At 34.1% G+C, this 21,962-nt stretch overlaps 1 protein-coding gene across 2 annotated transcripts in view; it reads left to right on the top strand.

Annotated features, from left to right (window-relative positions):
• Positions 1-19,844, top strand: part of PPM1A (protein phosphatase, Mg2+/Mn2+ dependent 1A) — a 51,729-nt gene extending 31,885 nt beyond the window's left edge. For both annotated transcript variants that reach the window (XM_007519263.2, XM_016186502.2), the window contains 5 exons: positions 1,281-2,134; positions 5,965-6,082; positions 10,317-10,425; positions 11,867-11,924; positions 12,934-19,844. In XM_007519263.2, the coding sequence (XP_007519325.1) occupies positions 1,301-2,134; positions 5,965-6,082; positions 10,317-10,425; positions 11,867-11,924; positions 12,934-12,963 (1,149 nt within the window). In that variant the 5' untranslated portion in view covers positions 1,281-1,300 and the 3' untranslated portion in view covers positions 12,964-19,844. The remainder of the gene's footprint in view (positions 1-1,280; positions 2,135-5,964; positions 6,083-10,316; positions 10,426-11,866; positions 11,925-12,933) is intronic.
• The last annotated feature ends 2,118 nt before the right edge of the window (positions 19,845-21,962 follow it).

Raw genomic sequence — 21,962 nt, 5'->3', positions numbered from 1 at the left:
GACTAATATGAGTAAAAGAGGAAAGAGCTAACAAGTTTGGATCATTGTGAGTAGCTCATTTTTTACTATTTCAGAAGGTTGCTATAGTATAGAATAATGTAGTAAACTGAGAAATGTTACACATGTACAGACTATTGTATTTTACTGTCAACTAAACCACTAACCCCATCCCAATAAAGAGAGAAAAAATATATAGTAAGAGTAAATACTACTCAGCTATTAAAAATGACAAGATCATCTCCTTTGCTTCACCTTGGATAGAGTTTGAAGGAATCGTGTGAAGTGAGATAAACCTAAATGAGAAGGATAAACATTAGACGATCTCGCTCATAGGTGGAACTGGGGAAACAAGGACAGAAAAGGAAGACACAGTTAAACTTGAACTAAATGTGGTATATGGCACCAATGCACAGGACTGTAGAAGGATGGGAATGCAGGGATCTGAAGCAGCTTTGATGTTCTGGTGCATAATGGCATAGAAGGATCTAAATTGAGAGTGAGAGTGTGTTTGCAGATGCCTATCACAGCAAGATGAGAAATTATACAACTGTACAATTTGTCCAAGTTGTTGAGTTTCAACAACTGTAACCATAATCCATTAATATACTCTCTCCCCCAGTAAGTTTTTAAATAGGCGTTTGGAATTAAAATCCAAAATCCATATATTTAACATGTTTTATTTTTTAAAAGAATTTATTTATTTATTAATGAGAAAGATGGGGGAGAGAGACAAAGAACCAGACATAACTGGTACATGTGCTGTCGGGAATTGAACTCATGCTGGAAAATCCATTGCTTTATCCACTGCGCCACCTCCCAGATCACTTTAACATGTTTTATAGTAGTAGACTTTAAGTGTGTTCTGTGGATTCATTTGACTTTTATTTATTGGTAAACATATACACTTAATTCTGAGGTTCCCTAAGTGATTTATTATGTCCAGTGTGTCCTTAAATGCTTAACCTGCTCATGTAAATTGATGGCATGAAGAGACTGATAAATCTCTTCTACCTTAAGTAATTATACCTTGAAGATCAGCTAACTGTATCCTGAAATTTTAATTCTTTTGGCCTGTTTCATTCTGTGTTGTGCCTGGTCAGCCTTTGCTCCAGTTCCCTCTTGTTAATCTCCAGGTTCCAAATCAGTAAAAAGTAGTGTTAGCTTATCACAAGAGTTTTGTATTTTTATTTTAAACTTTTTTGTATCTCTCATTAAAGATGTTGGGTATGCTTCTTTGTAAATATGGTAGTTACAACTTTCCTATTTCTCTTCCTTTGCAGAACAAAAGAATAAAGACATAATGGGAGCATTTTTAGACAAGCCAAAGATGGAAAAGCATAATGCCCAGGGGCAGGGTAATGGGTTGCGTTATGGGCTAAGCAGCATGCAAGGCTGGCGAGTTGAAATGGAAGATGCGCATACAGCTGTGATTGGTTTGCCAAGTGGACTTGAAACATGGTCATTCTTTGCTGTGTATGATGGGCATGCTGGCTCTCAGGTTGCCAAATACTGCTGTGAGCATTTGTTAGATCACATCACCAATAACCAGGATTTTAAAGGGTCTACAGGAGCACCTTCTGTGGAAAACGTAAAGAATGGAATCAGAACAGGTTTTCTGGAGATTGATGAACACATGAGAGTTATGTCAGAGAAGAAACATGGTGCAGATAGAAGTGGGTCAACGGCAGTGGGTGTCTTAATTTCTCCTCAACACACTTATTTCATTAACTGTGGAGACTCAAGAGGTTTACTTTGTAGGAACAGGAAAGTTCACTTCTTCACACAAGATCACAAACCAAGTAATCCTCTGGAAAAAGAACGAATTCAGAATGCAGGTGGTTCTGTAATGATTCAGCGTGTGAATGGCTCTCTGGCTGTGTCCAGGGCCCTTGGGGACTTTGATTATAAATGTGTCCATGGAAAAGGTCCGACAGAGCAGCTTGTCTCACCAGAGCCTGAAGTCCACGATATTGAGCGATCTGAAGAAGATGATCAGTTCATTATCCTCGCATGTGATGGTATTTGGGATGTAATGGGAAATGAAGAGCTCTGTGATTTTGTAAGATCCAGACTTGAAGTCACTGATGACCTTGAGAAAGTTTGCAATGAAGTAGTTGACACCTGTTTGTATAAGGTAGCTAGATTTTTTTTCTTAACAAAAAATCTTTTATTATTTTAATTACTGTAGTATATAATTGTCTTTGAACTTACAGTTCTTAGAAATAGTTAGGGACAAGGGTGAATATAATCTCAATGTTGTTCAGTCTTTTAGTAATGAAGACTGCTTTTTAGTATTATAGATGATCATTACAGAAAAGAAGACTATCGAAGTATATGTCTTTTATTTTATTTATTTATTTATTTTACCAGAACACTGATCAGCTCTGGTTTATGGTGGCGCAGGGGATTGAACCTGGGAAGCCTCAGGCATGACAGTCTGTTTGCATAACCATTATGCTATCTACCCCTGCCCCAAAGTATATGTCTTAATAAGAAAGTGAGAAGGCTAGTCCTCAGTGTATCTAAGTGAAAAGTACTTCAGAATTTTAATACCTAATTTTTACCATTTACTATTTTAATGTGTTAGGGTATTTAAGATTCGCAGTTCTGAGGCCCAGAGGTCCCAGGTTCAGTCCCTGGTCCCACCTTATTGTTTTTGCTCTCATAAAAAAATAAATGACTATTTTTGGGTCAGAAATACAGCTTTTCAGGCAGGACACCTGTATTGCTATACACAGCCCAGGTTCTAGCCCCAGTACCACAGTGGACAAAGCTCCAGTGCTGTGGTATCTCTCCTGACTGAAAAGGTAGCCCAGAGTAGTGATACTGCTCATGCATGAAGCCCTAGCTCAAAAAAAAAAAAAAAAAAATTTACGAAATGACTCGTTCCACCCCCTGGTTATCACTGGGGCCCAGTGCTGGCACTATGAACCCACTGCGCCTGGTGACCATTTTTCCTTCCCCCCCTTTTATTTTCATTGATAGAACAAAGAGAGATTGAGAGGGGAGGGTAGGCAGAGAGGGAGAAAAAGAAAGACACCTGCAGACCTACTTCACCATTCATGATGCGTTTCTGCTACAGATGAGGAGCAGGGGCTCGAATCTGGGTCCTGCCCATAGTTCTATGTGCACTTAACTGGGTATGTCACTGTCCAGCCCCCAGATTGCCCAATTAGCAAATACACAACTGTAATCTCAATGGTCAGTCTTTTAGAAATGAAGGCTGTGTTTTAGTATTATAGATGATTATTAAAGGCAAAAACACTGTCAAAGTGCATGTCTTAATAAGAAAGTGGGGAGGATAACTCCCAGTTTATGTAAGTGAAAAGCCCTTTAGAATTTCAATACTTTGGGAGTCGGGCGGTAGCACAGAGGGTTAAGCGCACGTGGTGCAAAGTGCAAGAACCGGCGTAAGGATCCCGGTTCGTGTCCCTGGCTTCCCACCTGCAGGGGAATCGCTTCACAGGCGGTGAAGCAGGTATGCAGATGTCTGACCTTCTCTCCCCCTCTCTGTCTTTCCCTCATCTCTCCATTTCTCTCTGTCCCATCCAACAACAATGACATCAGTAACAACAACAATAAAACAAGGGCAACAAAAGGGAATAAACAAATACATTTTAAAAAAACTAAAAAAAAGTATAAAAAAAAAGAATTTTAATACTTTATTTTTACCATGTGATATCTTAGTATATTGTGGAAATGCTTTGTGACTATGGTCTAATGACCCGTAACACCAACAAAAAAGACTTTAGTGGATCATTTGGTGTGCTAATAGAAATTTTAGCCTGGATGATGAGAAGTCAGAAGAACTGGGTATGGAAACTGTATGACATCAGGTAAGTTGTTTACATTATGTAGAAAATCAGTTTCTTTTAGTGTGAATAAGAAAACAAAAGTTTTTTTTCCCCCATGGTTGTATCATAGATCATCAAATAGGATCATGTATATGTAAACTAACTAGTTTGCTTATACAGATGAGGAATCTAAAACTAGAGAAGGATTTGATTCAGACAGATCCAGAATCAAGAATTAGCTCTTACTTTTGGACATTATAGTGTTAGATAAATTGACCCTTCCTGGCTTTTGTAAGGAGATAATAATGTCTAGCTCATAGGACGTTATAAGCAGGCTAATGTATACATGAAGTACCTAGTTTAGCAGATACATGTTACTTGCTCCCTTTCCTAGAGAGCAGGGACCTTTACAGTTACTCAACTTACTTTTTAGTAACAGCATTAGGACTAGAATAAAGTCATTGACTTCGGCTTAGTGCTCTGTCACATTGATTTATTTGTCAAGAATTCAACTTATTCTTTGAATTTAAAAAACACTTGTTATTTGTCTTAATGAGGTACAGAAAATTAACCCAGGACCTCGTATTTGTGTAATGCCACCAAACAGCCTTCCTAGCTAATATTTTTCTTACCTAGAGACAGAAAGGAAGTTACCATAGCACTGCTCTACGTAAATTTAAAGCTGTTTTCTTGAGACAATTGTCAGATTTAGACATTAGTAACTTATTGCTCAGATTCTATTTTCTCTTCTACATCCTACCCTATTAACATTTTTAGTTTATTATTTGTTACCTTTCACATAATTTCCCCCAAGATTATTTTAATATAATTTTTTGAATTATTTAACAATGTAAGCAAAATGAAAAATTTAAAACATGAAAGTTAGTTCCAGCTACTAACAGGGGAGTTTAGGGAAGCCAGCGTTACTTCAGATAGTCTGACTATAGCATTTTGAATACTATGCCTTTTAAAATTAGTGCAATTCCTAATAAGTACATTTTTAAACTATATTATAAACTTTTTTTTTTTTTTGCCTCCAGGGTTATTGCTGGGTTCAGTTGGGCACTACGGATCCACTACTCCTGGTGGTCATTTTTTCCCCCTGCTTTATTGGATAGGGCAGAGAGAAATTGAGAGGGGAGGGGAGATAAAAAGGGGGAGAGAAAGACACCTGCAGACCTGCTTCACTGCTTGTGAAGTGGCTACCCTGCAGGTGGGAAACTGGGGACTCAAACCAGGATCCTTGTGCAGGTCCTTGCACTCCCTACTATGTGCGCTGAACCCGGTGCACCACCGCCCGCCCGATCCCACGTTTATAAACTTTATACATAAAATTTTCTTCTAACTCTGTGTTTCTGTTTAAACTAATTAGCCCCACAATTATAAATGTAAATTTGTCAGCTATGCATGTACTCATTGAATAGAACACCATTAGAATTTTGTTTTGTCAAAATGTATGTGTGTGTCTATCTTTGTTGTTATTTCAAGTTAACTTAAGTAGACCACCAGTATATGATTAGAGATGTTTTTGTTTTGTATAATTTTGAAAAATTACTGTAGCAGTTCACTTTAAACTTGCATTACTCTCCTGTCATTTCCTGTCTTTAGAATGTCAGTATACGATCTTATATATATCCATACATATATGGATATATCTTAACCAAAATTGGGGGAGGTACCTGACAATATATACATCTTTTTTCTTCCTTAAAAGATAATCCCTCAGTGTTTGGGTGGTAGCACAGCAGGTTAAGCGCACGTGGCGCAAAGCGCAAGGACCAGCATAAGGATCCTGATTTGAGCCCTGGCTCCCCACCTGCAGAGGGGTCACTTCACAAGCGGTGAAGCAGGTCTACAGGTGTCTGTCTTTCTCTCCATCTCTGTCTTCCCCTCCTCTCTCCATTTCTCTTTGTCCTATCCAACAATGATGACATCAATAATAATAACAGTAATAGCAACAACAACATTAATAATAAGGGCAATAAAAAGGGGGAAAAATAGCTTCTAGTACCGAACCCCAGCAGTAACCCTGGAGGCAAAAAAAAAAGATACTCCCTCATACACCAGAACAGGTGCAATTAGCAAGATTTAAAAGGTTTTCAGATCTTTGAAGAGCTAAGAAAAGAAAAAAAAAAAAAACAAAATATCTTCTCAAACTTTTTCTTCCCAGGGAAGTCGAGACAACATGAGTGTGATATTGATCTGTTTTCCAAATGCACCCAAAGTATCACCTGAAGCAGTGAAGAAGGAAGCAGACTTGGACAAGTACCTGGAAAGCAGAGTAGAAGGTGGATCATTTAACAAAAAATAAGTAGCTTTATTAAAAGCCTCAGCACAATCAAACTTTAAACATTTTTGTTTTAGTTGTTTACATGCCTTTGACATTTAGTGATTGGTGTATAAAAGTAGGAAAGAGCATTTCTGTAGTTAATATTTAGATGCATATGATTGTCTTATAACAATTATTAGAAATAAGTAGTGTGGTCCTGTCTACCCAGTACAGGACACTTTTGTTTAAAAAGGTTGTAAGTGTTGTATGCTTTAAAAGTCTTGATGAATTTATTAGCATTAGTAATGATCTGCCAGGAAACTATGATTTGTACTCTATAAACATTATGATGGTGATCAATGAGTACTATCTTTCAGTATAAAGCTGTGTATATGAATTTTTCTGAAGAACTAACTTGACGATCACAGCCTCATTATTAGCAATTTTTGTGTACTATTATTATTTTTTTATGTTTAAAGTCGAGGGCTGGTGGAGATAACTCACTTGTTAAGGTGCTTGCTTTCTTTGCTGTGTGTATCACCAGGTTCAATTCCCTCAGCCTCCCCCTCCCCCAGCCCAGAGGGAAGCTTTAGTACTGTAGTCTCTCTTTGTCTCTGTCTCTTTTTCTCTGAAAAAAAAAAATCTGCTAGAGTGCAAAGCCCCCCTAGCAAAATAAAGTCCTTTAAGGATTCTGCCCAAGCCATAAATTTCCTCACCAAAGTAATATAGACCTGAATTGAAGAGATACTAGGTCTCTCTACCTGGCAGAAATATAAATGCTAAATAAATGAAAAAGTAAATTGGGAATTCCAGTAGTATATTTATTATAATCCTGTAAATTATTTTGAGATAAATAGAAAAACATTTGTAACTTTCAAGTGTAGTAAAATGTCTTTATTTCAGAAAATTTAAATGATCGTTCATATAGATACCACTTGGTAGAAATACTGAGTTTTCCCAGTGAGTTCCTGTTACTGCATATGTGCAGTAGATTCTCTATAGTTTCTTTAAGCAGAAACATTTTGATATGCCTATAATAATGCTACATTTGGGGGCTTCTAATGTCATTAGTTTGCATGTTAAAGACCTTCACATGTAAGTACTACATACTACTAGATTCTGCTATGCCTACATTATTAAATTAATGTGCACTTACACCTTATTTCGACCCATCTTACTATGTAATATCAATGATAGCTAGTCTCTTACTACAATCATGATTTGTTTTGATTTTTAATAGTATTTCAAGCTATTTTCTTTTTATTGCTCTCCCCACTTGATAGTGATATGTCTGTAATGTATGTGTACTACTTAGTATTTCATTATTGAACACACTACGCAATGAATTTGTTTTCTTCCTACTACCTTGGAATTTTTATATTTTAATAATCATTTCAATCTAAATTATATATAATAAAATATTTAGAATGCTGCTAAGTTATACCATATTGGTTCAATCTGCTGGCTAGTAAATAAATTTGAAACCATACATAAAATATGTATTTGGGTAAGCTGTTATTTATTAGCACTTTAACTTGGACATAATGTTTTGTTATTGACTTAAAGAAATAAGAATAGTTTTATTTAGTAAAAGGGATCAAGTTTCCGTAGTGAACTGCTATTTTCCCTTGAGTGTACATCTTAATTTTTTATGCAATTCTAGAGAATTGCTTTCTACATATATACATTTATATTAACAGTATTAAGTTTTATACTGCTTATTATCAAGCAAGACTTGCCATTTAGATAGAGTTCATATTAATATAACTATTTTTTTATAAATTTTGAGATTTTGTTAACTTGTACTATTCAATTGGAGCCATATATTGTGTCATATATCCATTATGTTATGAATTAAATATTGACATTCTCTACTGAAGTAGGTTTGATGAGACTGCAACTAGAGAATAAATATTAAATTACACTGCTGCTATATTTTAAAACACAGAAAGAATGTAACTGTTTGCATTTTAAAAGTTGTTACGTGTCTTAAAAAGTAAAAAAAAGCAAAAGTTAGCTTCTAAAATAGGAGATAAATAGCTTTTTTCCAAATAGATGCCTTCACTAAATTGCTAGACTTATTAAACTACATTTTATTTGTTTTGAATACTATTTGCTTTCATTCTATAAAATAGTAAAAAGGTTTTTTTTTTTTTTTTTTTCCACCTCTTACTGTGTCCTAAAACTTGATTCTTTGGGGAGTTAAAAAAAGTCAGCTCATAATTTAAATCAAGCTTCTTAAATCTGTGATTTTTTTCTAAGAGTATACTTGTGTGTATACACACACACACACACACACACACACACACACACACACACACACATTTTAAGTATTTACTACTGACTGGCCAAACTTGAGAGTTGTTAATTTGGAAATTATTGATAGAATCCCTCAGATTTGGTGAAAAGGATTGGGGAGGAACAGAATGTGTTCTATTATGTGTATGTGGATAGATCTTCTCTACATATGCGCGCACACACACGCACACACACACACATTCTTAGCATTTAGACATTTTATAACTCTGAAGTGTTTGTCCAAAGCAATTAAAAGAATATTTTATAAATTTATTTCCTTGTTTTAAAGAAGTATCAAAACTAGTATAGAATTAGTGGTCACATAGCTTAAAGGTTTTGTCCCATGCAGATAGGACATATTAACTGTTTTTTGAAAGCCTTACATTATTTTTGAAAAGAATTTGTCTTCCTATAATTTTCACAATTAAAATATCCTAGTTTATATTTTATCAGAGAAGATGTAAGATACAGTAAATATATAGGATGCAAGGTGATGTTTTTAAGGCCTGGAAATCATCATTGATTGAATTTATTATCACTGTTCATTTCTATTGTATCTAGTTAATTATCCAATAATTGTATTGGCTTAGTAGAGACTGTATGTTAAGTGTATTACAACTTTAGATTGTGAAATTGTGCAGCATAGGTAAACCAAATCCCTTTATTTTTGTATAGCAGATTTCCAGCAATTAGAACCATGTAGAGCAAATATACTAGATGTTAAAGATTAAACAATAAAGGAACTTGGCAAACCAAATCTGAGATCCTTGCTTTTTGTTCAGATTTAAGACTTTTTTTAAGGCAAAAAAATAGTAGGTGGTAAAATTTGGCCTTATTCTGAAAGAACAACTTAAGTCCTCTATAGAAATATGGGTAGCAGTGTCTGTCTTAATGTGGTTTTAATGATGAATTAGTTTCTTTAGGCTTTACTAAAGAATGAAAGATCCATTGTTATTTGCAAAGGTATTTACAAACTGAGAACTAGAAAGATAATTTTTTTATTATTATACTGACAGTGAAATTTTCATCCTATGAGCATTGCCAAACACAACTGAACAAAGCTTGAATGTATAAAATATCTATGGCATGATCTTGCATTTAAAATAAATATACTAAAATTGCAAGTAAAGACTTCTGGTGCTTTAAGTAGTTAGTTTGAACATCTTTTAAGTTGTTTGTACATAATCGCCGTGGTATCAATAATAATATATATCTGCATGGCAACACTGCAGATTATGTCTTTACACCCACTTAATAACTAGATATTTTGTAATTAATAATTTTAAATGTAGTTTTGTTTTGCTATGAAATCTAGATTTCCATTCCTGAAGCTTTGTTCCAATAATTAACTAAGGAAATGGTATTATCTACCTAGGTTAGCTGAAATTAGTGTTCGGACATATAATTTGATCTGCAGATGCTACTTAAGGATCATTTTGCAAATATAAATGTAAAATTGATTTATGTTAATGTACAATCAGTAAATTCTCCAGTACTTGAAGGATTTTTTTTTCACATATTGAAATTATTTTTAAAATTTTGTGCAGTATATTTTCAGGGCAACGTTCAAAAAACATGTTTCCAGTCCAAAGAGAGGAATTGGTCTCTTCAGAAGTAACTAATTGGCATCTGAAGAAGAATATTCTCTTTATACACACATATTCCTGATTAATGTAATGTAATATATTGATTTTTAACAACTTTTTCATACTTTTGCCTTTATTTTCGTTCTTTGAAGTTCGTCTGGAAAAGAACTCATCATTTGTATCATTTTGTGTATCCCTTTGTCATAAATTTTTAAAGGTCAACTTGAATTTTTTTTTTCTTAAACTGGTTTAGAAAAGTCTCAGATGTAATATAATGCCATCTTTAAAACCTAAGTTGTCTTTGTTTCAGTTTTTTTTTTTTTAATTTGTTTGGATAACACTTATAAAAAAAGTACTTCTGATTCCCAGAAATCATAAAGAAGCAGGGGGAAGGCGTTCCTGACTTAGTCCATGTGATGCGCACATTAGCCAGTGAGAACATTCCTAGCCTCCCACCTGGAGGTGAATTGGCAAGCAAGTAAGTTACACTTAACATGCTCTTATTTACCTTAACTCATGTCAGGTGTCTATTGATCAAACATATATTTACCTAATTTCTAAAATGATATAATTAGCTGCATGTTCAAAATGCTTAACCTGTGGTTCATGGTTTGTCTGTGCTGTCATTCTTTGTAATTAATTGTACTGAAGTCTGTCTTTAATGGAGATATTGGTTACACTGATTTCCTCATATAATATCAGTGAGATAATATAATGAAAGTATTTTTAAAAAATACACAGTACTACAATTTCTGTTACAAATATCCCTTTTATTATAATTAGATTTTGTTAATCACTGGATAATACCCCACAGGTGAGCATCTGGCCATTTTCCTACCTCTGGATTTCCCACTGTTTGTTTATTTGTGGCTGAGTTGGTTTTTTACCTCAGATATTCATATAATTGACCTACAAAAATAGACTGACTGGGTGAATAAGATAGTTCACCTGGATAACATGCCTGCTTTATCATGCATGCAACCCACATTTGAGCCCAGTCCCCACCACGCTGGAGGAAGCTTCATTGATTTGGTGTCTTTCTTTCCTTTCTGTCTGTCTGAAAGAAGTTTGCTCAGAGTGGTGACGCCCTAGTAATGACTCCCCTCCAAAACACACACACACATACACTCTTCATTGATTCTCCCGTTTATTTTTTTTTCAAGTGTACCTATGTTCTTCATCATTTTATGAAGTAGTAATTTGTGTTTTAAAAAATCCTGTTTGAAGGATTTTTTTTCCACAAACATTTTCTTCCAGCATCACCTTTTGTGAAATGACTGTCTATAAAAATTGCTTCAAATAAATTTTGAAGTAGGTTGATTATAGCTCAGAAATACCACTTTTTAAGAAAACAGTATTCAAAAATTTATTCCTAGACTTCTCAGGAAAATGTGTTTGCCATCTGTAAGTTTTAATAGAGCTTTTTAAAAGAGGCATTATAAAAAGTAGAAATTTAAATGTTAAGTGTATCGACTTGTTTTATTACAATGGATGTTAAATTATTCAAAAGTAACAGTGTGTAACACTTAATAAGAATATTTAGTATTATATCTTAGGAATTGCATCATCATTGCTGATGTATAGTCAGATAGCCATTTCAAATAGAAGTAGGTTCCATATATTTTTTCCCAAAATTTGTGACTTTTAATCTTATATTAATTGATTGGTGGTATGTTAGATTTCAGAGTATACTCACATAGCATATATATATATATATACTCACATAGCATAGCATATGCCTTCACATAGCAGCCCAGATATCTTACTACATAACTCACTTATAATAAGAAAAAAAAAAAAAACACTAAAAAAGGAAAAGTCTAAGATTTTCTTTGACATTTGAATGAACACCTGACTGTGAGTTATTAAACAGTTTTTTCTGTGAAGAATTAACTTCCTGCATTTTTTAAACAATTTAGGCGGAATGTAATTGAAGCCGTTTACAATAGACTGAATCCCTACAAAAACGATGACACTGTAAGTAACATCTTAGCTCATTCTGCTTTCCCTTCCTCTCCACTCTGTATTCTTTCTACCTGTGTTTTGCAGAAGTGTTCACTGCACACTCCTTGGTTCTTTTGAACTGTGTTTGTACCACAGTTAGAGTGAGTGATTAATCATGAGTGTCCTCTTTCAAAGAAAAGATAATTCTTTGAGTTATTCTGGGCTTTTAAATTCTTTGCTAGAAATCAACATCAGGTTTGCCTTCAAATGTTTTTTTTGAAATTGGGAACAATAGCTCTACTCAAAATCTTGAGTCTGAATTTTGTAAACAACTACAACAGAACTTGTTGATTCCCATTTTCACCCCCCCCCCCCCCCCAGAGCATTGTTCAGCTCTGGCTTATGGTGGTGCGGGGGATTAAACCTGGGGCTTTGGAGCCTCAGGCATGAGAGTCTCTTTGCATAACCATTATGCTATCTACCCTCCACCCCACCAAATATTATTATGGTGGATATACCTTTTCTCAGATTCCTGAAGTATATACTTTATTTAAATTAAATCTATCTATAGATGTAGGCACTAGAATTCCATATTTTGAATTAACTTTCCTGTTAAAAGTGTTAAAATTCTGTTGTAGTATGATGCTTACAGAAAAGTGGCAGCACAGTCATTCTGATCTCCAAGCCTTAGACATGAACATCTGTTACATAAATACTGTGATATCTCCCAGACCCTATTTGAAGTCTTATTCTGTTCTAAGTTTATAAATGTAGTGTTCTAAAGATTTTGTTGAGAAGGAAAATTTAATTTTAGTATTGTTTTAGAAATGCACTTGGTAGATCTTATGGTAAAGTTATGTTTTAGATAATGTTCCAAAATAGCACAAAAGTTTATCAGTTCTTCGAACAGATTAAACATTGGTATTGCACACGCACACGCACACTTTGCAACATTTATATTCTAGAAGTCATCTTTATAAAGCCTTATGTTGTCATTTCTAAGCTTTAGTTTATTATTTTTGCTTTGTTTCTGTTTTTAAAGGACTCTACATCAACTGATGATATGTGGTAAAACTGCTCATCTAGCTATGGAATTTACCTTCACCTCCAAAGGAGTGTACAAGTCAACTTCAGTGGACCTTTTAAATGTCCATCCTCAACTTTAAAGAAGGGCATGTGATGGGTGAGAGTGGCCACACCAGTGAACTTCAGCAGAACAACAGCTAGCCCAGAACTTTTTTTTTTTTTTTGTAAATTTGAGACTTATGTAAACATGATTTCAAACCATAATTCATGTTGTAAATCAGACTCCAGCAATTTTTGTTGTATGATTTTGTTTTTGTAAAGTATAATTGTCTTTGTACAAAATGCTCATATTTAATTATGAACTGCTTTAAGATCACTATCAAAGTTATAAGAAATGCTTGCTTTGTTTGATGCAAAAGATTATAAATACCCCTCAAGTCACTTTGTGTTTGGACATGGGGTGAGATGAGGAGAGCAGCAGCCATGTCACTATATGCTCAAATGTATATGTAATTATGGAGAATTCCAAAGTCATTACCAAGCCAGAACATCCAGAGCTATTGAAAAAGTATCCTAGTGTTTGTGATAGTGAAATTGGCATTGTTGATAAAACTGGTCCCTTCATTTAACTGTCTTTTAGGTTCCTAGTTCACTTTTTGTTGCCATGAGTATTGCAGGTAATACAGTATATTCATTCATCAGAATATCAATCTTGGGGCTAGAATGCCTTGATTCTTTACAAGTCCTTACATTTAATTACTAATTGATAAGCAGCAGCTTCCTATATATAGTAGGAGACTGCCACATTTTTGCTATCATGATTAGCTGGGCCTGCTGCTGTTCCTAGTAAGATATTCTGAATTCGATTTTACCAATAAAGCTTGATTTAACAAACAATTAAATTTAATCATGTATGTGTAGTTCCTCCTTCAACCCTTCCCTTTTAAAACACCATGCCATTATAAATGAAAATTTCTCATGGGGAAAGATATAGTCTCTTAATTGAAAGTACTGTTAAAGCATAGATGGAACTAATTCCCTCCCATTAGAAAGACTAAAAGATTAGTTTCTGTTCCTTAATATATTTTTAAATACATTTTTGTTTTCTTTTTTTCTCTTTTTTTTTTTTCTCCACTAAGATATGTATCAGCGTGAATTTACCTACTGTTTAAAAAATTGTCAAAGTGTGACAATCTTAACACTCTATGGTAGGGGTGTGTGTGTGTGTGTGTGTGTGTATGTATTTGTGAGTGTGTCTTTGCTTGTGATTTTTAATTGGCCCATATCTTTAGAATCCAAGTAGTAAGATGTGATTTGAAGTGTAGCATGTTGATAATATTTAGCTGTTGGCCTTTAAAATAACTTTCAAAGCTTAAAGAATTGTAGATACAAAAACAACCTAATTTAAGGCATAAATTCCTCTTATTAAGCATGTGAAAGTAAGTTTTAAAATCTGTCACAATGAAAAGACTACTGTACTGTGCCCTTCTGTATTTTGTCTCTAGGATGAATATTGTATTTATCACCATGTAATTTTATCATTTAGTAGACAGACTCCCCTCTAGAAATCTATTAAAATGTAAGATTAAAATACAACATTAACTACAAAAATTAAAGCTTTGTGTATAAAAGTTAGTATAATCAGTTTTGTCATATTTGTTTTTTCCCTAACTTGGAAATATACATATTTGTATATATTGCCTTAAGACTGATGTAAAGTTAGGGAAGTAGTGGGTAAAGTAATGTGAAATGTCTCAGATTTAAGTAGTTATATACCAGCAATCTTTTCATTATCCCTCTTCTTTGTGAGGTGATTAAATGTAACTTAATTGTTTTTTTAATTTATATCTTAATCCAGCATGAATGAAGAAAAATACTATTTATTTAGAAATTCTTAACAATTTGGAATTATAGAATCAATTCCATACTTAGAAATAAATGCTTAATGGCTGAATCGGTGGTAGACTGCAAAGTATGATAATGTTCAAATTACAGTTTTGTGAGCATCTAAATGTACATTTAATTAGTTTAGTGACTGCCAGTATTTATTGCATAGATTGATTACTGGACATACTACTACTGAATCCCTACAATGAGATGGGTTCTTAATTTTTAAGTAGACTGAAGATTTTAGTACTGGGAATTTCAAAACTACAGTTGGATTTTGCCATAAAGAATCCTAGATCACATGTGAAATGTGGGAAACTGTAGTTCCAACAATAATAGCACATTTACAACATTTGTTTAAGTGAATCTTTAATTAAGAAGAAATTAAGGTATTCTTCTGTTACATTTATCTGTACTGAGATTAGTTTTAGAAGTGAGAGAAAACTTGAAGTTTGATCTAAGAAGATTAAATCTATTCCACATGAGTTTGCATTGCCATACTAGATACATGTCTTTTTTTAATTAGTAACAATACAGGAAGGAATTATACATTATAACAAAAGACTGTATGTGTTCTTGACTCCTGAGGGTGGGGGTGGGGATCAACCACTTTGAATGGGCACTTTCGTTACCTCTGTTGTGTGCTTCATTTTTTTGTACCACTTGACCTCACACCTCTTTCTGTGTGCTAGTTAGCATCTCAGGGCAATGCCTCAAAATTTTGTGATGTGTTGTATATTGTTCAGAAGGAAAATATACTATCTAAAATGTACTTCCATTTACATATAAGATGAAGTAAATTTTCTGCTTTTAATAGGAAATCTAGTTTATATAACAAGATACTTGTCACCCTAATATAATTTTTTTTATTGCGCTATCGTTTTGGTAAGGTAAGATCTCTTTAATTTCTACTTTCTTAGGGAATATGATTTAATGATAACAAGCAGTTCTCACTATTAGCATTGACTTTAAAAAGTCAAACTTATTTTATCTTTAGAACTGTTGCAGAATATCTTAATTATAATGCATCAACTTGCTAAGAGTACTATGCAATTAATGTACTGCTCCAACCACTCCATGTTTTTTTTTTTACTAACTTAACATTAAGAAATTTGAATTAAAGAACAAAATCAGTAATATTCTGATTAACAGAAGTACTTACAGAAATCATTTTTTAACCATATGTTAGTCTAGCAAGGAACTACTATTTCACCAAAAGCACTGTTACCTGTAAAAATTTGTTACCATAGTCTTTATGCTAAACACCTGGGAACTATGATGAAATGAATCAGATTTTGCCCTCGAATTTGCATTTAAGTTGAACTTATAACCTAATGTATGTTATAACTGGATCTCTTTAAAAAATTATAGGGAGTCAGGCGGTAGCGCAGCGGTTAAGTGCAGGTGGCGCAAAGCACAAGAACCGGCAATAGGATCCCGGTTCAAGCCCCACCTGCAGGGTAGTCCCTTCACAAGCGGTGAAGTAGGTCTGCAGGTGTCTTATCTTTCTCTCCCCCTCTCTGTCTCCCCCTCCTCTCTCCATTTCTCTCTGTCCTATCCAATAACAAAGACATCAATAACAACAATAATAACCACAACAATAAAACAAGGGCAAAGAAACCCAAAGGGAAAATGAATGAATAAATAAATATTTTTAAAAAAGTCAAAAAAAAAGTATTGCCCACCTATTGTCTACCAGGCATTTTTCCTAAAAATGGCATTTCTTTTCCCTAAAGAGAGATTGTTTGTACTTCCTTTATCTTGAGAATTATTTTCCTTTGTTTACTTTCTTCTCCCCCTAGTTAAAAATCTTACTCAAAGGAAATATTTTGCTCAGCACAGGAAAGACTAATAGACTAATGAGGCTTAAGTCTATTCAGTGTGCTTGATTGGCTATAACAAATAGCCTTGTACTCTTTTGCTTAACAAGTCTGAAATAGGTAATAAGCCTCCTAAAATTCTCCAGCCCTGGAAACATTACTGGAGCTTTGAATTTAAGGCTTTTGAATTCAAAATATGTCTAATATTTACCTCATTTCTAAGTATATAAACTTGTTAAGTATATGATAAAACACACAGCCACTATTAATATTTTGCCCTTTGATGTGTGAATTTTATAAATAATTTCACTGAACATCTTTAGTAGAAAAATTCATGAAAATTCAATTTGTGATTTCAGAAAGAACTGATAAAATTGGGTATTGGTTGATTTTCATTTTAATTTTGAGTTAAATTCATGAAGTTTGAAAATGAGGCTTAACCTTTTGATGTTTAGGTTGTATTTGTAAAGTATTATGTGAGACTTTGGTATTAGAAATATGTAAAAAAAATAACTGTAAATATTTATTGTTTGGGGTTTTTCTTTGAAGGAAACTTGAAGAGATTCCTATACTTTTGCTTACAGATTTCTGCTGGTGAAATGACCATTTTTAATTGAGTGATTTAGTTTTCTAATAAGTTTTCCTTTCAAGCATTAGGAAGACTTATTTATTGCTTAAATTTTAAAAATTTTTAGAAGCCTGCTTTATTTCCATCAACAATGTGCCATGAGTTTTGAATTGTGTTTGTTTTAAATTATACATTACTTCAGAATATGCTTGAAATATTTAAGAAAACATTAACTGAATGTTATGTAAAGTTTAATATGGTATTGTTAGAATAGTACGTACTAGTTATTACTGATAGAATGTTATATAGAAATAACTAGAGGCATTTGGTGCCACTTTATTATCAAATGAACATTTCCACTTTTGTTCACCTCAGCAGATTCCTTTTGCCTGTTTTGTTTGTTTGTTTGTTTGTTTTTTCTATCAGGCAGCCTCTATTTTTCTTAGCAGCAGGCAGGAATGTGCCAATTAGAAAAACAAAGATGTATTGAAATTGTAGTTGATACTTTTTTCCCTTGTCCTGCACAAAATGTTGCTTCATTTCTTCTGCTTTCTTGGTGGTTTCTCTGCCTTCAAATTAAAGCAAGCCCAATTCCATTTTCTTGAGCAAGGAAGTATGAGGAGTATATACTTTAACCAAAGCCAAATAAGAAAGCTTGGGAGATGGAGGAGTGGGTAAGGGGACAGCTGTGGAGAGAGCAGAAGACGCGTACTCTTGATTACCTAGAAAGCCATATGAAGGTCTTCCTTGAAGCCAGCTGCATATGAGTAAGAATTCTCATGTCATATAAACCAGCTTGAATCAGTCTGTTTCTTCAGGTAATTTGATACCTCTAGCATGGGAGATAATGAGAAAAATTACTGCTTCAACATAGAAACAAGAAAATAAAGGTACTATTTCTTCCCTTCAAAACCTGATCCTTTGGTTCTTTTTATTGTTCCAACTCCCAGTTTTCTAGTAGCTTTCTCACTGAACTAAATGGAAAAAATGTTGAGTTTTTCCATAGTCCTTCTGGTCCAGTAAAGCACTGTTTCATAACACTTGTATTTGCATGGTACTATCTAAAATAAGTTAGATTTCTGTAGGAAATTGGGTAGCTGCAGAACAAAATTAGTAGTATGTCTTTAGTTACAGTAACTGGCACAACTTCACTTAGCAGTGGTTCTTAACTTTTTAGAGTTATAGGCCCTTTGAGACTCTTGAGTCTTGGGGACATCATCCAAGAATATGTATATAATGTACATAGGTCCCCAAAGTTTATAATATTATTGCAGTGACAAACAGGCCCTCTAGAGGGTTAAGATCTCATACTACAACATAATAGGACATCTGCCTTTTTCCTGCAAAGTCCACCAAAAATATTTCAAGGACAACAAAATAATTTGTGTCAATTTTAAGAAATTGTTGCACTTAAGAGGTGGTTGGGGGCTAGGCTGGAATCTTGATATTTAGAAAGTTTTTTAATGGTTGTATTTTGGGGATACAGGAGATTGGCTAATGGTGAAAAGATGGTTCTAACACACATCTCTGCCATTTTAGAAATTCAGCAGAAAAGAATCAAACTACATCGTGAATATTCTGGAAGGTTTCTAACCTGTATAATGTAAGATGTATTCACAAACTGTCAAATTTTTCACTCAGCATTTCAAATATTAGATGTCATAAATGTTTAATTTATTTCAGGTATTTAGAAATTAGGTATCTGCTTACCAATACAGAATGTTAAAGTGGGGTATAACCTCTAGCCACCATGTACATGGTTTATGAGATTTCTACTAAATGTCATTTCTACAAATTAACTCTTTGCATTTGTTGCAAAATTTGATTCCCAGATACTTTTATTCAAATTGTGAGGAATTCTGAAATACAAGATACCATTTTCTTACCTGGCTAGCCCTAGCATATACAGGAAAATATCTTGTTTGTACTAGTATGTCCCAATACTGGTTAGATTCACTCTTAACATGATTTATCTCGCTTAATTTGTATAAACGTTATGAGTGGAGTGTGTATATGTTAGAAGCATGTTGAATTATGTATGGATTCATTTTTTAAAATAAAAAGTGTAAGACTAATACAACTGCAGAACTATTTTTCTTAAACAGTATATAGCAAAATTCTCCACAGCAACTAATCCACTGTTTGCATTTTATGTGATCTACACTTTTTAAAAAATTCCAAAATGTATATTTTGTATTATGTACTATTCCCTGGTCCAAAGAAAATATGTGAATTCAGTTCTAACCTTGAGAATGTACTTTTTGTTTTCAAATCAATTGAAGGAGCTGCATCCAGCCTATGAATGGTTGCAGATTGTATATGAGATGAAAGTACAAAAAAATTCTCCTTTACAAAGCTAATGCCACTGAATAAACAGGCAGTTGCATAATGTGTGTTTACTTATGATTGGTTGGTTTTGCAAGAAACATTTTTGTTCTGCCTAGAATCTTGGAAATATTTAAGTTGGTTATCAGGAGAACCTAAAATATTTTTAACTATACTTGGTTAATTTAAGTTTTTAAAAGATCTCACAGTACAATTTAACTAGACATGTCCTTTCTTGATTTTAGGAAGATTACAGAAAGCCAGGAAGTTTGTGTTTAAATGGCTATTTTCATGAAAACATTTTAAAAATAAAGGATCCAGAACTTGAATCTCTTTGTCAAGATTATTCCCATTTGTCGTCTTCAGATGGTATCTCTTACTCCCTTCAAATATTGGGAGTGGAATTAGAAGTAATCTCGGGGAAGGAACTTTCTTCTAGAATCCCTAATTAGTCATGGACATATGATTAAAATCAAAACAAACAAAAAACAGTAATCAGTAAATATTTTGGGAAAAGATAATTTGTGATGATGCAAAATTTCTCCTTAAATTCTGACCCACCAGTTTTAGCATGAGTACATGTTGCCTGTAGCAGTTAGAACTGTGGTGTTCTAGGCATAATTTTCTAGTTTGCTCATTCTGTCTGAATGTATTAATTGGAATTTCTCTATGAAAAAGAAGTTCTTATTTACTTAAGTGTAGGCTCATCAATATCTGTTTTATCTTTTCAGCTACATTACAAGGCTATATTTATTTTGTTGCTCAAACTATAACTTGTGCCACTGGAAATTTTAAGTTTGTTGATTCCTTTAACTTCCTCCCCCCCCCCCCACTTATTTATTTTATGGAACTGCAATATTCTCAGACCCCGTCTTGTATTTTTTTTTTCTACATTCACCCTTTGTTTAAGGAGACGTGATTCTTTATATTGAATTGTGGTATTCAGAAATCAGTTTCTGGGCATTAAGTGCACTTCTTGCTTTCAAGATAGTCACTATTATGGACCCTCTTGGAAATATATGTATCCACTCTATATCAGTGAACAGACACCCTTGTGCATGTATGTTTAATTTTGTATCTAGCTATATACATAGTAAAAGAGTTCAGATTAATATTTCTGAATCTTATCTAATATTGCAGAAAAAAAGAATCCCTAGTATTGTGTGTACTTCACAGTGGAAGATTGTATGTGTATAGGATGCTTGTGTCTTCTGCTAATTTTGATCATTAGTTCTACTACCTGTACCATATATTCCTATCTGAAAATGTCTTATATTTAAAAGCTGCATAGAGGAATTTTTTAGTACATTGATTTGGTGATTTAAGCGAAAATAAATGCAATGCAAGAAGCAGAATTCCCCAATTACACTTTTTATAATTTTCTTATGGATTATTTTGGTTTTTTTTTATATCCTCAGTATAGTAACTTTAAATATGTACCTCTTCTATTTAATAAAATGTTTTTGTAAAAAATTGCCATCATTATAAGAGTAGATTTATATATATTTTAGTTACTTGAGCCCTTAAGCTTTATAGCTATACAAAAGTTTTTCCAGATCTTATTTTGGAACAATGAAATTATCAATACTTAAGTACTGGAACACTTTTTTAAAAAAATTATTTCCCCTTTTGTTTCCCTTGTTGTCTTTTTTTATATTTATTTTCCCTTTTGTTGCCCTTGTTGTTTAACATTGTTGTGGTTATTAATGTCGTTGTTGGATAGGACAAGGAGAAATGGTGAGAGGAGGGGAAGACAGAGAGGGGGAGAGAAAGACAGACACCTGCAGACCTTCTTCACTTGTGAAGCAAATCCCCTGCAGGTGGGGAGGGGAGGGGCTCGAACTGGGATCCTTACGCAGGTCCTTGCGATTTGCGCCACTTGCGCTTAACCCGCTGCGCCACCGCCCGAATCCCCCTTGTCTTTTTAAAAATTTTATTGTTATTGTTATTGATGTCATCGTTAGATAGGACAGAGAAATGGAGAGAGGAGGGGAAGACAGAGAGAGGGAGAAAAAAATAAGACACCTGCAGACCTGCTTCACCGCCTGTAAAGCGAGTCCCCTGCAGGTGGGGAGCCAGGGCCTCAAACCGGGATCCTTCTGGGGTCCTTGCGCTTCGCGCCACGTGCGCGCTTAACCTGCTGCACTACTGCCCAATTCCCACTTTTTTTTTTTTTAAATGAATCAATAGTGGTTTGCAAGATTATAGTGTTGTGGGGTCGGGCGGTAGCACAGCGGGTTAAGCGCATATGGAGGAAAGCGCAAGGATCTGCGTAAGGATCCCAGTTCAAGCTCCTGGCTCCCCACCTGCAGGGGGGTCGCTTCACAAATGGTGAAGCAGGTCTGCAGTTGTCTTTCTCCTCCCCTCTCTGTCTGCCCCTCCTCTCTCCATTTCTCTCTGTCCTATCCAACAATGGCAGCAATAACAACAATAATAATGATAACA

This window comes from Erinaceus europaeus, chromosome 16 (genome assembly GCF_950295315.1).
Source record: "Erinaceus europaeus chromosome 16, mEriEur2.1, whole genome shotgun sequence".
Taxonomy (NCBI): Eukaryota; Metazoa; Chordata; class Mammalia; order Eulipotyphla; family Erinaceidae; genus Erinaceus; species Erinaceus europaeus.
This window is presented reverse-complemented; position numbering and strand designations above follow the sequence as displayed.